At 48.7% G+C, this 15254-nt stretch overlaps 1 protein-coding gene across 1 annotated transcript; it reads right to left on the bottom strand.

Moving 5' to 3' along the window:
- Positions 1–3876: 3876 nt before the first annotated feature.
- LOC119303029 (homeobox-leucine zipper protein HOX32) lies at positions 3877–9467 on the bottom strand. The gene is made up of 18 exons (XM_037580110.1): positions 8924–9467; positions 7968–8127; positions 7739–7857; positions 7565–7655; positions 7373–7468; positions 7179–7292; positions 6989–7072; positions 6610–6765; positions 6458–6532; positions 6241–6347; positions 5940–6132; positions 5648–5836; positions 5476–5556; positions 5254–5388; positions 4846–5168; positions 4609–4714; positions 4357–4506; positions 3877–4252 (listed from the first exon to the last, which is right to left on the bottom strand). Exons 1-18 carry the CDS (start codon positions 9184–9186, stop codon positions 4106–4108), a joined length of 2589 nt encoding a protein of 862 aa, XP_037436007.1. The 5' UTR covers positions 9187–9467; the 3' UTR covers positions 3877–4105.
- Between the last annotated feature and the right edge of the window lie 5787 nt (positions 9468–15254).

Here is a 15254-nt window from a genome sequence, read left to right as displayed (position 1 = left end):
GGCAGGCGAGGCGAGGCGATTATTCCCGACCGTCGGATCCCGGCGGCCGTCTGATCCCTTCGGATTATTCCTCCTGCCCCGCTCCTCGGCCGCCGTGAGGCGACGCTCGTCCCCTCCCCACCCCGTGACTGTTGCCCGGTCGTATCGTCGCTTCACGTCGCTCTCCACGCAGACAGACACCGCCATTGAATGCGCCTGACCGTGGCAGGCAGGGAGCAGAAGCAACAAAACCGCAGCCGTTTACGCTCGTCGTCGCGTCAGACGACGGCGACGGATGAGAGAATCCTGCGAGACGTATAAATGCGCTGCAGGCAAAACGGGGTGAGGGCAAGAATGGCATTGGCAGGACACGGGCTGTCTGCTCTGGCGTGGCCCGCTAGCTACCGCTGCCGCTGCCGCACACGAACCAACCGGAGCAGCTGCACGCCTGCGGCGCCGTAGCTGGCTGCTACCTGCATCGGCGCATGCATGCTACCCTACGCTCGCTGCCTCGATTGGGTACCTCCGCTGCTATTATAAGTGATACAGTATGCCACAAAAATTATACGGAAATGTTAACGCCCACACGTGTGGGCGTTGACCATCTCGACCACACGCATCCATCACCGTCCAGTACTATATGCACGAATCTTGACACAATCTGGCTGATTTTCTGTGCCACGTAGGACAAAACGTGTGTGTGGTGTGTGACATAGTTCGCCCACACATCCATTTTACCACACGGAGGGGCCGGTGTGTGGGCGTTTAGCAGTTCACCCACACATCAGTTTTCAGTCACGCACAAGGGCTGGTGTGTGGGCATTTGCCATCTCGCCCACACGCCCGTCTCCTCTCCCACACGTAAGCTGCTAGTTGCCATGTGTTTTTGCAGCGCACATGGCAACTGCCTCTAGTGTGCTTTATAAGCAGGTGGCAACTTTCTTTTTTTACCCGAGTTGCCATGTGTTTTTGCAGGGTACACGGCAACTGCCTAGTATGCACGTAAGCAGATGGCAACTGTCTTTTACCGAGTTGCCATGTGTTTTTGCATGGTACATGGCAACTGCCCCAACGTGCACGTACATGGCAACTGCCCTAACGTGCACGTAAGCAGATGGCAACTCTTCCATTTTACATGGCAACTGCCCTAGCATGCTTGTGAGAACATGGCAACTCTCTCAACTGCCTAGTGTTAGTATGTGGCAACTCCTAAAGTTATGAAATCATGGCAACTACATTAGATCAGACCATACATGGCAACTGCAGTTGAGCAACCATGGCAACTGCAGTTGTCCGACATGGCAACTGTAGTTCAGCGACATGGCAACTGCAGATAAACGAACATGGACGAGGGTCTGGACCATGGCAACTGCGGGCGCGCGGTGAGCGTCACGCGTCGCGTGCGGGACCAGAAGGGTACGAGGCCTGACATACGGGCGTGTGGGCGTTATCAATTTCGCCCACACGCACGCATGTGAAAGGGTTCAGGAGGGAAAAAAAGACGTGTGTGGGCATTAGTTGTTTTGCCCACACGTAGGTGTGTGGGCTGGTTGCTGTCCGTGCCACACGAGGCGTGTGGCACAACTATCCGATACACCACACGTGTGACAGTTATCGGGACCCAACTTATATTGCTGAATTCGTATTTGAAATTCCCTAAAAAAGGAATCATATTTGAAATTACTCCCTCCGTTCCGAATTATTTGTCGCAGGTATGGATGTATTTAGATGTACTTTAGTTCTAAATACATCTATTTGTGCGAAGAGTAATTTGAAACGGAGGGAGTACTAGTTTTCAACAACACTATTTTTGCTACATACAATTTGTATTTTATTAGTAAAATTCATGATCAAAATTTAACAGGAAGTGTAAAGGGGACCAATAAACCCGGGCAGAGAAAGTACCCACTGTAAAAGCCTCTAGCCTAATTGATGTGGTCACGCAAACCAGCCTTGCCTGACATGAAGCACACGGTAGATTACCGGCCGTCCACACGAGCACCACCATGGCCGCACCACGAGAGCTTGATGCGGGTCTGACTTTGCCGCCATTCTTCCCTAGCCCAACTTGATGAGGACATCGGCCTCATACTCGTTTCCAAGACAACTATACCTTGGCAAAAATAATGACTTGACTTGGCTTGGCGATGGTCAGCAGGTGCAAAAACCTACCCACGTTTCCGCGTTTTTTTACGAAAAAACTTCTAATCTATTCAACTTCAATCCTAACAATGTGTACTTATGTTTCTCCTTCATGAAACGTCATGGGCCGTCTAACCTATGATATAATTTTTTTGAACTTTATTGGCTAAACTGTCAACCTTGTAGAAACCTAGGCTAGGCTGTATTTAGACTTTTCTAGAGGTTTACCGGAAGACTGAAAGACCTAGGCATCCCTTGACCAGCTATGCAAAGATCTCACTGAGCATGAGTGGCAGCTACATGGGCGATAGTGTGTCTAAATTTGCTTAATCGTAATTGTTTGGTTTTTTTAGCAGTTTTTTTCACTGTATTTTTCGTCGCATTCAGATAATTTATTAATTTGGATTATTGGGTGTATTCGGACCCCATTCTTTGTTAGAATTTTATTCATGATTTGAACTTACGGATATGAAAATATTGTTGAATTGTTTGACGCTGATACGTGAAAAATTGAATTATTGATGAGTAGACCAGAGGTTCTTCCCGCAAAATAATACTAATAATACGGTGAATCCAGTTGCTCTTAACGCAATTTGATTTCAGATTGAAAAATGTAGGACGCCGATAACTGCACGTGTGAGCGTTAAGGAATATGCCCACACGTTCTGTGTGGTGCCTAAAAGGACCAGCCCACATGTCTGTGTATGGGCAAAACAATTAGCGCCCACACGCCTCTTTTTTCTCTCCCGGTCCCTCTTACACGCGTGCGTGTGGGCGAAATAGATAATTCCCACATGCGCGGTACGACAGGCCTCGTACCTCGTGGTCCCGCACGCCCCACAGTTGTCATGGGCCGGACCCTCGTCCATGTTCATTTAAGTGCAGTTGCCATGTCGCTGAACTATGCCATGTCAGACAACTACAGTTGCCATGTTTGCTCAACTGCAGTTGCCATCTCAGGTCAAAGTTTCAGATTGCCATTTTTTAAACAACTACAGCTGTTGCCATGTGTGGTCTAGTCTGCTGCAGTTGCCATGATTTCAAAACTTTAGAAGTTGCCACCTATTAACACTAGACAGTTGCCATGTAGCGCTACAAAAAAAGGCATGACAAAAAACATGTTCGGGTAAAAAAGAGAGTTGCCATGTGCTCACAAGCACGCTAGGGCAGTTGCCATCTACTTACATGCACGCTAGGGCAGTTTGCCATGTATCATGCAAAATATATGGCAACTGACATGTTCGGGTAAAAAAAGAAAGAGTTGACATCTGCTTGCAATCATACTAGGGCAGTTGCCATGTACACTGCAAAACATACTCGGGGTCCATTAAACGAGGAAAGCGAAACCCTAGTACGTACACCTCAGGCCATCACCGAGACCCGCGCGGCGCACGCGTCTGGACAGCGAGGCTGTCCGCTCCTAAAGCAAAAAAAAGAAGCGGTCAAAACACGGCGAGTTGGCGCGCCGTCGCCGTCCTCAGGTGCCCTCCCACCGCAGCTTTCCCGCCTTACTTTCAGTCTTTCACGACCACCCCACGGCCCCAAGGCCAGCCACGGAGCCAACCCCGAATTCTCACCGGCCGAGACGCGACCACCACCGCCGGTCACCGTCCCGCGCCACCCTTGGCCGCATCACGCCTCACACCAGGCACGCGGGGCAAGCAACCACGCCGTCACCGGCCGGGGACCCCGGCCCCAAGAAGGAACCTACCACCACCGATCGAATCACCATCAGTCCATCGGTCGGTCACACGATTCACATGACACGCAATCCATTCATACAGCGGGCAGCAACAACAACAACAACAACAACAACAACGACAACAACAACAACAACAAAGCAGGAAGGTGTCTTCCACAGGGTGATGGACGATGATGATGATAAAACTGAACGAAAGAGGAGGAGGGTCTTGACTCTTGACACAAGACAAAAGCGACCGAGCGCCGGCACACAAAGAACAGTTTGTGAACTAACTACAAACTACTAGACGAAGGACCAGTTGACGAACATGAAGGCGAGGCAGTGCGGCGCGTCGTCGTCGCCCAGCACCTTCCACGCCACCGCCTGCTCGTACGACACCGGCCGCCCCATGCTCGACACGCACACGCCGCCCGGGAGGTACGCGAAACCCTGTTGGACACAGGCACACACACACACAACAAGAAAGTTTGGGTTTCAGTTCATTGCTGTTCATCATACAGAATGGTGACTGGCCGGCTGGCTACATAACGTACCTGCTGCATGATCTTGGGGAACTCGGAGCAGAGCGCCTTGCGGCCGTCGTCGTCAAGGATCTTCTCGAGCGAGATGTCCTGGAGCGCGATCAGCGTCGTCTCCAGCATGTCCAGCCCGGCCTGGTTGGCGAAGGTGAACACAGGAGCAGCCTGAAAATTTGTTGCAAGCCAGTCGAACACTCTTGTTAGGCCCACACAATGCCGGTGTGAATATATGTGGCGTGACAACATGATCAAAAGCACGCAACCGACCTTCAGGGAACAACACATGATTGAATCCGAGTGCTGCCACAGCGCCTTCAGGGAAGCGTCCGCGCTCTGCGACTCCGTGCAAAGCAGTTCCGCCCCGGTGTGAAACCTGCAAATTTTTCACGCAACCAAATTACTACCCTATTGTGCTAAATAGACAGACAGGTAGTGCAGCTAAGATGAAATGGAGAAATGGCAACCATCTTCAGAATGAGGGAAAAAAAAGAGACAGCCTTATACCTGTAGCTCCTGCCGATCCACCTCGCAAGCGTGTGAGCCTCAGGGGATCCTGGAGGGTTCTTCATTTCAAGCTGTCCACCAGGACGGGAAGGGGCAATTGCCATGGCCACCCTCTGCACCGATGCCACCACGGTCCTCACATACTGCCTCGCCATTGCTGCAACACTCTCTCGAAGGTGGTTCTCATACGAGAACTGGAAAGCAATGGTAAGCACTGATCTTGTGTTGCTGGTGCTGGATGCGTCGCTGGGTGCACGAGTCCCACCAGGTCCAACCTCGAGAGTGGATGCAAGGTCTAGTGTGCGTGTTGCCGACGGTGCATCCTGCAGTGACAAGTGCATAACACCGAGTTAGTTCAGTGTTAAACAATGGGACAAGATCAATGCTACTAGTGCAAACCATACTAACCGTCTTGGCATCAAGTGGTATCACACGGAAGCCCGACGGTAGCAGTGGAGCATCATCAGCGAACGATTCATCAATCGGCGCAAAGACAAGCTGCGCACATGCACCGGCAGCATTCTCATCAACACCGCTGCATAACTGCCATAGAAGATACCGATTTGTAAGGCCGGTGCAACAGATAAAATGAAAATGATGCAAACTAGCTAGTGCCAGCTGAAAGCATACCTGCAGAAGATACATGTCTCTTGATAGAACAACTTCATCATGACAGAGACTGTGTCCCTCAAGTCTAATAACCTCCAAGAACTGCAATTTAAAAGGTTAGTTTGATGGGCAAAGACCCTTCAATAATTAGTATATAAGACAATTTATAAGAACTTAAGCTAAGTTCAAATACCTCTTCATGCTCTAAGGTATGTGCAAGTGGCAGTATAACCTGACTGCCCATAAACCCACTCGCTCGTAGACCAGGAACTGCATAAGGACTAGCTCGCAAAGCAGCGGCAGAATAAGCATCAACACCAGGATCAGCCCATTCAGAGCGGTGCTCCCTCAGAAATCGTACAAGTAGAGCGGGCGGTACATTCTACATGATGAAACCAAGTTCACCCGGCTCAGTTATGGTCAGGTCACACAAACATCAACAGATCCCCTACTAAATAAAACTAGATGGTTTTATGAGTAAAAACCTGCAGCAACATTGAAGCCTTGGCACATAAGACGCCACCCCCGATTGCAGTAAACATCTGGGAGGGGTTGACATGAGATCCAGCAAGTTTGTTTGGAGATGAGTTGATAGCAATTGTAACATCCTCAGCACCATCACTGCTCATCAGTGACCAGCCATCATCCAGAAATCCATTAACAGCATCGTTGAAACCTCTGCAAAACATGTTGAGCACCTTAGTCAGGGGGCATGTATGGGATGTCTTTTGGTAAGCTACAGCAGTGTGAATAGCATGTGCGGAATTTAGGAGCATTGCTACAAACCTGCTCAATCTCTGACTAAATGTTCTTAGAACTGCTGGCTGGCGCCCCCCACCATAGGGCATCTCTCCACTTGATTCATGCGCAATCTGCCTAATGTGACGCAGAGCCTGTAGCAAATGGACAAGCAATTGTCACTTAATCATACATTAGTGCCGCAAGAGCAAATGAATGCTTAGTGCAGACAAAATCTTAAGTAAAATGAAATTGTAGAACATACCGCAATTGTCATCTTCTGCGCAAGAATCTTTGGAGACTCATAAAGTGGTCTAAGGACCTCAGGCACACTCCAAGCCTACAAAGAGATAGGATTGTAAGATACATGTACATACTATGAAAGTTGCAAATTTGATCAAGTATAATTTTGCTTACATCCAAATCAACATGATCTACAATGTGGATCATGGAGCCACCCCCTTCGCAAGGGCGGATTAAATAGCCACTAGGTAGCACCTCGGCTCGGACAAAATTTGGAGTGTTAGGTCCTGATGGACCGCCAGTGGCTTGAGTCAAGGATCTCTCACAGATCTGCAGAAGAAGGCAGTGAGTAACAGTTACCAGATCTCAGCACAAACAATATTCAGAAGAGTCAACCTACTAGCATTAGCATGGCATCGCAAACATAACAGCCTAAAGTGTAATCAAAAGTTGTTTGATCCAAACAGATCAAGCCCAACAGAGAAGTTGACAAACAGATCAACAAACCAACATAAATGTCATAATCATAACAAGCAATGAGACATATCAATACCGCAAGACTGCCATCTTCAAGACCGCTAGTGTAGCGGAGAATCCAAAAGTCACGCGGTGCCGCCAAAGTTGTCGGTGCATAAGTCTACATAATTGAGAGAACAATATGTTACAGTCAACGCAAGACCATATCCAAATAAACCCAGACAAGGGAACCCAAGTCAACTATAACTTGCAAGAGGATGCAATACCTGCATGTAGATAAGCTCAATAGTTCCACCATTACCCGTAGGGATAATCTGGAGCACATCCACACACCGACAGTCACGATACCAAGAGGGGCGATCCTTGAGGATCTCAGCAACCTGTGTGGTAGTAGTCTATTAGCAGGTGTCTGCTGAATGGAAACAAAAAGGCTCTGTGATGATGAACAACAACAACATACCTTTGTGGGCTCAAGGCTCACAAGACCGCAAGCTCGGGCTGCTACGCCACTACAATTGTGCGAAACAGCAACGATTCCAATGGAATCCGGACCAGGCTGTAAAGAAACTCGGATTTTAAATTCATCGCGTATAAAGAAACTGAAATAATCAAACGCATGCCAGAGTTCCACCAGTTGGAATTATGACATTACCTTCATCCCAACCATTTGCACCCAATCGACAGCAGTCCCCGTCGCCTTGGACAGGAACTCTGCCAATGTCTCCTCAGCGATAGCGAGTAGACTGTATGTAACAAACATAATGAATTCTATCAAAGTTAAGCAAAAGAACATGCAAGCATCATACAAAAGTGAAACTGTAATTACCCTGCTGGGTTGTTCGCGTCCCTTTGCGGACGCGGAACTACTGCGTTCTGCTGCTGCTGCTGGTGCTGACCACTAGTAACAACAGACTCACAGCTTGTGTCTGTAGTCGCTACAGAAGGCTGCAATCATCGTTCAACGAAACTTTAGACGCAGGAGCCAACAATTTGAACAGCAGATAATGCATGAATCCAACACGATTTGAGTAATAAGTGATGGGGGCAAATCTCACATTATTGAGGTGCGTCCGCATGTAGCCGTTCTCGTAGACGAGACGGGACACCTGCTTCTGCAGCCTGTCGTTCTCCTCCATCAGCAGCTTGTTCATCGCAGACAGCTTCCGGTTCACAGTCTGCAGGCGAGAGGCCTCCTTCCGTTGCTTCTCGCGGCACCTACAATCAGAACATCAATCAATCTCGCCAGCCACACCAAAACCATAAAATTTCACTTGCTCATGAAGAAAACCAAGACAGCGATCTTGGACGCACGCACGAGGTTCCCGCGTCATTACTAACGTTTTTGACATGTCACATCTCAGGTGAGCACCAAGTGTGTTAGGTGTGGAGGCATTGCAGCTACACAATGCTCTGGCACGAAAGCAACTAATATGGTCCAAAATCTGAACAAGAACTCAAAGCTCTGCTCTAGAAGATTCAATCACACTTGTTCAGCGAAGATTCAGCAAAAGAGCAACTCTTTTACTAGAAACAAGAAACACGCACCAAAAAAAGGCACGCCACAAATGGCAAAAACATGGTGAAAGGAATTTAGGGCAGGACACAAGGACTGGATTCCTTGGTATTGACGAGGAACCATCATGAAATCTTAGCAACTTTTAGAGCAGTGAAGCCAAAACCAGACTCTAATTCGGGCGCGGCGTATGCTACTACTAGGTGCGTGGGTGCCTGCTTCCACACCCCAAATATATCCCAGAACCACTAAGCAGAAACGGGCGAAACGGAAAGCCGCCGCCTGGAAAGGAGACGTGGATTCTTCCTGGAGCCACTAACTAAGCTCGGTGGAAGGATCAGCACCGGAATCAAAAAGTCGAGGACCAAGCCCAGATTTTTAGCCACGGGGGCCGGGCAACCACAAACCCAAGAAAAGACGGCCAATTTTGAGCAGCACCAAGAAGGAGCGGACGCGAGCGGTGAGCTAGATCGGGAGGCGCGGGCGAGGAGGACGCACCTGCGGTTCTGGAACCAGACCTTGATCTGCTTGGGCTCGATGTTGCTGAGGATGGGGCACTCGCGTATGAGCTGCTGCCGGCGCAGCGAGCTGGGCTTGGGGCACTCGCTGTAGACGCGCTCCAGCGCGTCCACCTGCTCCGGGGTGTAGCGCACGTACTTGCCCGTGTCCACCTGCGGCGCCCCGCTGCCGCCGGGCGACGACCTGTCCCGGTCCCGGTCCCGGCCCCCGCCGTGCCCGTGCACCACCATCGCCCCCGCCATCTCGAGCCGGCTACCGGGACGACCGCCGCCAACCGAGTGAGTGGTAGTAGTAGCTGTTGTAAAGAGAGGATGAGCCAGGGCCAGGGGCGCCGCCGCGTCATGCCCTCCGCGCGCCGCCTCCCGTGGACGCCATGGGCGTGGTGGCGGCGGTGGTGGTGTGGGGGGTTGTTGCGCCGGTGGGGCGAGGCGGAGGAGCGGGGAGAGAGCGCGGAGGGGAAGGGAAGGGAAAGGCAGCGGGGGAGGAGGTGGGGTTTGGTTTAATAGTGGAGCGGAGCGCAGAGGAGGAGGAAGAGGAACAAAGGGAAAAGCAGAGCCCCGAGCTCTTGTTTATACTGCTGGCCTTCTCCTCGTCTCCCTGTGGACTGTGGTCTCCCCAGGGGCGTTTCCGTAATTTCAGCGCCTTTTTCCTTGAAATGTACATCTATTTTGGAACGGAGGGAGTATTTTCCGTCCATTCGTCTTATTTTTTGAAAATAAAAAATCTATATCCGTCGAAGAATTCAAATGATTCTCAAAACATGGTAGTAATAAAAGAAATTAACGACTGGAAACATGGCATGTTGTCTTCACCAGTGTCAAAAACGCTCTTAAGTTATGGAACGGAGGGAGTACAGTGGTACAAAATAAAAACACTCCAACGTTGGAGTGTTTTAAGTTGTCTCACTGCGCCACAAAAGTGCTTTTGGATTTTTCTTAGAGCTTGGGCGTGTCGTACAGTGATCCAAGTGACTTGTAGAAACAAAACATTTGATTAATCAAACATGTTCCATAGCAAAAGAATCCAGATTGAAATTGTACGATAGTATTACATTTGAATTGAAGAAGATTATAGAGTAAAATTCACGATACCGTAACACCTGACCTGTTTTTGCAAAACATTAAGACGCAAAATGTAGAGTTCAGCAAATTCTCGAGCTACTCCATTGCACGTTTTGTTCGCTTTTCGGACGCATTAGCAAAAAGAGCCGAAACACCCTTTCGCCTGGGAGATGATGATTTCGTGGCACCGCGCGGGTCTAATTTTACAGGAGATTTCATAAATTGTCGGTGTTTTTCTGATGAAAATTATCGTAATGTATACAGTACAATCAGTGCCTCACCCACGTTGTTTTTCATTAGGTGCCATGCATGTTTTGGCTAGAACTACGAAGTGTTCACCTACACTTGTATAAATCCTGGTTCCGTAGGATTAAAATGGGCATTGCTCTCTCCTTTGGAGGAGTCGTTTTCATCCGGTTTTCAGGGGTCGAGGGGCGTGTGCGCTGCCTTGGTGGCGCCATGCTTTTCGTGGCAAAGCACAAGGCCACGCCACAAGCATGCACGCTCATTCATAGTCAGTCATAGGGTGGGTAAACGGTGGCGACGGGCCCCGTGCTGCCGGGCTTTCGGAGGTGAGCGTAAACCACAAAGCACACCCGCCCTCCCCGCCCGTCAGTGATTTCCATGCGTCATATATATCGGGTCAGATCGGCATAATAGTCATTGTTAAAATAATTTTAGTCGGAAAGACCACTCTAGTAAAGTCGCTATATGTCCTTCGACATTCATAATTTATGGAGAGCGACACAAAATCGAACGCGCGAGCCTTCGTATTTGCAGGTTGAGGGTCTTGATATGGAGCAGCCTCCATCCGCAACCACTCGTGCGGGAGGGAAGTTTCGGTACGACCTCTTACTCTCATGCGCAACCTGGTCAATGATGTCGTCATCTGTACGACTGCCGCTTCCGCCCATGTAAATGCCCTACTTTTTTCCACTGACGAGTGGCTGCCAACGTGTTCCGCACCCGTTTTTCACCCTGTACGTGGAAATTCACCCCTGTTTCATGCCGGAGCGAGCTCACTCGCGTGTATTTAAACCATCATTGATGTCGTCGCCACTCACCCCCTAAGCCAGTTGTCATCCCTCCCACTCTGTTCCCTCTTCCCCGTCGCCGCAACAATCGCCCCTTATTGACCATGTCAATGCGACTGAGCCCTCCCCGGTGAGATCGAAGAGGAGCGCACCGAGAGAAAGTCTTGGGAGAGGGAATGGAACTACTCCGAGTGGGCCAGGACAATGCACGTTGTGAGGCTAAATAAGCCATCAGTTGCACCTGCCCCCCCCCTACCTAGTTAGACCGCATCTCGACGAGCGCCTTCGTAAAAATGGGAATCACACTCACCGTGGCCTTAAAAAATGTGGTCGTATCCCGCATCCAAGACGCACATGCATTCATCGATCGCCTAGTCGGGGAAGATACGACAGACGAAGCCTCCCTCACCCGCAAGGTCACTTCCAGAGGAGGAAGTGGTTCAATTAGTAAAGAATCGTAGTTTTAAGGTTGTTGAAATTGAAATTGTAGTCCTTCTTAAAATCCATTTTGTAAATTCATGTTGAAATCCTAGTTAAAAACTTCCATTGTTTAGGTGGTCAGCATTTGTGCCAATGAGCGTCGATGCGAGATCTTGGATGCCAGCGCGGTGGCCCTTGAAGGTGGGATGCGTGTGCGGCTCTCCGGCGAGCCACGCGGCAACAGTGATGGATGTGCCCTTGGCTATGTGGATGGCGTGGGGTGCAACGACAGGTGGTCCTAGCAAGGTTGTTGCCAGTGTTGGTGGCTAATCCTTGATACACATATGGAGGCCCAGATCCGCTGTGACATATCTCCTGTCAGGGTTGGCTCGATGACTAGGATCCATGGCAAGGTGTGTTAGATTTCCCGAGCGGAAGTGCAACACTTTGGCAATGTCGGCGAATATGTGTGCGAGTGTCCTGCCCTCCTTGGGTGCAAAGTCGTGGGCCTCGAGTTTATGGATCGAGAACTCGAAGGTTCCATCACAGGGATGCGAGTTTGGAGGTGATCTGTGACAGGTTCCAACTTTCTTTTAACTTTCGCTTTTCTGTCAATCATATCGTTTGAACCAAAAGTCTAATTTTTGTTTCGTTTGCATATTCATATACTTTGCGACAGGGGCTTTGAAATAAGACCACTTCTGAATACGTTCTAAGAAGTTTACAAAATTTCACTAAGTTTCACCTAGAAGAACTTAGAAACGAATGATAAAATCACTAGATTCTAGAAACTAAAACTTAAAACCATGCAGGGACTCAAACAACTTTACAGATCGCGAAGCAATCGCGCGGCCAGACATGGCCGGGCAAGTGCGTCCCCCTGCAAATTTCCGCCGCGAGTTTGTCGGTTGTCAGTTCTTATGTTTCTTTTAGTCGCGTTTCGGCCACCACTCACCATGTGGTTTTTATCTATGAATCGGAACCAAAACCTGTTTTGAGAATTTTCGACCGGAGGAGACCAGCCATGCATGTATGCATGCATAACCCAAGGCAAAGCAATGATGAAAGGAAATGCTTCTAGATTAATTTCGCATTGACTCTAATACTCTGGCCTCTGCTTTTTTTTCAGCGGTAAACCAACACTTTATTCAAGACGGAGTTCGGTTTACAGGGATAACAAAAGGATCATGGGGTAATCCCAGCCATACATGGCGACCGTCTACTAACGACGAAGAAAACTTGACCAAACTATGGGCCTCAAAATTCAAAACACGACTTTCAAAAATAAAGACACAACTCTCAAAATCCTTAGCCGAAGCTTCAATCTCCTTGATGATCACACTATAAGGGCCAGCCGATCCCTTATGAATCTCTTCCACCACTGTTTTGCAGTCACATGCAATAACGATTCTTCTCAGAGATAGATCGTGCGCAAGTGCCATAGCTTCTCTGCATGCAAGCGCTTCTAGAGTCGCCGGGTCATGAATATCACTGAAAACCATCGCAGAAGAACCCAGGTAGGTGCCATCGTGGTCCCGACACAATCCTGCAGATGAACCTCCATTCCCTACCCTCGCTAGGCCCCCATCCACGTGGATTTTTGCCATACCCGGGGGTGGTGCCCTCCATTCATATCTTACTTCTGCACTCCTTGACAGCACGGTCTGTTGACCCGGCTGATGTGTGTTTGCTACATTAATTGCTTCAAGTTCCGCGATGAAGCTGGTAATGAAGGAGTTTGTGGCGTGAGGGCTCTGAAGAATTTCTTCATGTATTGCTTTGCGGCGCGCCGACCAAATCGCCCACAAAGTCACTACAGTTTTGATCAATAGTGTATGCGGCATAGTTTCGATTAGTGAGAAAATCCATCTCTTGGTGTTCCCCTCTGTTGTAGCCTGTAGAAGAGATGATATATCATCTTTTGTGAGAGCCCACACGCAACAGGCCATAGTACAGTCTAGAAGGGAATGGCGCCATGAATCCTGCGCCCCACATATCTGGCATCGATCCTCAGTCGCCATCTTTTTGTGTAGTCTTACATCTTCTGTTGGGATTGAGTGCTTTGCTAGTCTCCATAGAAAATTCCTTATCTTCCCCGGTACTTTCACTGACCACAAAGATTTCCAAGATCTCGCTTCTGCTTCATAGTTTGAATTTCCTGCCCTTCCTTCCAACCAATCTTCTCTTCTTCTCTTAGTATCAACTAGCATGCGATAGCCGGACCGTACCGAAAAGACACCACTCTTCTCATGATTCCAGGCCCAAAAATCTGCCAATCTCCTTGTACACAGGGGGATCCCTAGAATTATATTTGAATCAGCCGCAATAAAAATCCGTTCCACGAGTTCCTTTCTCCAAGAAGCATTCGTTCCATCAATCAGATCACTTACTAGCTGTGGTGGGTTGGCAGAAAGGCAAGCTATCGGCCTCATTATCCCGTTTCTAGGGATCCAATTATCTTGCCATATCCGCGTGGTAACTCCATCACCAACTCTCCTTATTAGACCCTGAAGTAGCACGTCTCGGCCTTCCAAAATAGCCCTCCACACCTGCGAGGGATGACTCCCAAGCTCAGTCGAGAGTTTGTTAGAATCAGGGAAGTAAATGGCTTTTAGCATTTGAGCACAAAGCGAGTCCGCTTGCTGCAACAGGCGCCATGCCTGACGAGCTAGGAGAGCAAGGTTAAAAAGCTCAAAATCCCGGAATCCCAGGCCGCCCATGAACTTTGGTTGTGTCATTGTGTGCCATGATACCCAGTTGGGTTTTCTCTTCCCCTCCTTGCTTCCCCACCAAAATTGGCGAATCAATTTGTTCAGGTGTTCACATAAGCCTCTGGGAAGTTTAAAACATGACATGGAGTAGACCGGCACTGCCTGTGCAATTGACTTCACTAGAACCTCATTCCCTGCTGAAAAGATAGTTTTCTCAATCCACCCTTTTACTTTACTCCACAATCTATCCTTTAAATATTTGAAAGCTCCATACTTAGATGCTCCTACATCAGTGGGCATCCCTAGATATTTATCCTTTAAAGTTTCGTTTGGCACATTCAGAATTGTCTTAACCACTTCCTTCACACTAGCTGGGCAGCCCTTGCTAAAAAATATAGTAGATTTCATTGGGTTAATTCTCTGACCTGATGCTTGACAATAAGTTTCCAACAGGTTTGATATCTCTGTCGCCCCTCCACCATTTGCTTTGAAAAACAGCAGGCTATCATCTGCAAACAAAAGGTGATTAACCGGTGATGCCGAAGGGGCCACCTGTATCCCACCCATCTGAGATGACTGATTCACATTCTTCAAGAGGCACGAAAGGCCCTCTGCTGCTAACAAAAACAGGTAAGGGGAGATTGGATCTCCCTGTCGAATACCTCTGCTCGGTTTAAATTCTCCCAACTTCTTGCCATTTAGCAAAACCGAAAAGGACACTGAGCTTACGAGATGCATGACAATATTTACCCATCTCTCAGAGAAGCCCAACTTTAACATGATCGCTCTCAAGTACTCCCATTCAACTCTATCGCAAGCCTTCATCATGTCCAACTTGAGTGCACAATGTCGGTGTTTAACCGCTCGGTTACGCTTCATAAAATGCAAACACTCATAGGCAACAATAATGTTGTCTGTAATCATGCGCCCCGGTACAAACGCTGATTGTTCTGTAGAAATAATCTCTGGAAGCACCTCTTTCAAGCGATTAGCAATGACCTTTGATGCTATCTTATATAGGACATTACACAAACTAATCGGCCGAAACTGTGAAAGAAGAGTCGGGTCTTTTACCTTTGGAATT

Source organism: Triticum dicoccoides, chromosome 5A (assembly GCF_002162155.2).
Source record: "Triticum dicoccoides isolate Atlit2015 ecotype Zavitan chromosome 5A, WEW_v2.0, whole genome shotgun sequence".
NCBI lineage: Eukaryota > Viridiplantae > Streptophyta > Magnoliopsida > Poales > Poaceae > Triticum > Triticum dicoccoides.
This window is presented reverse-complemented; position numbering and strand designations above follow the sequence as displayed.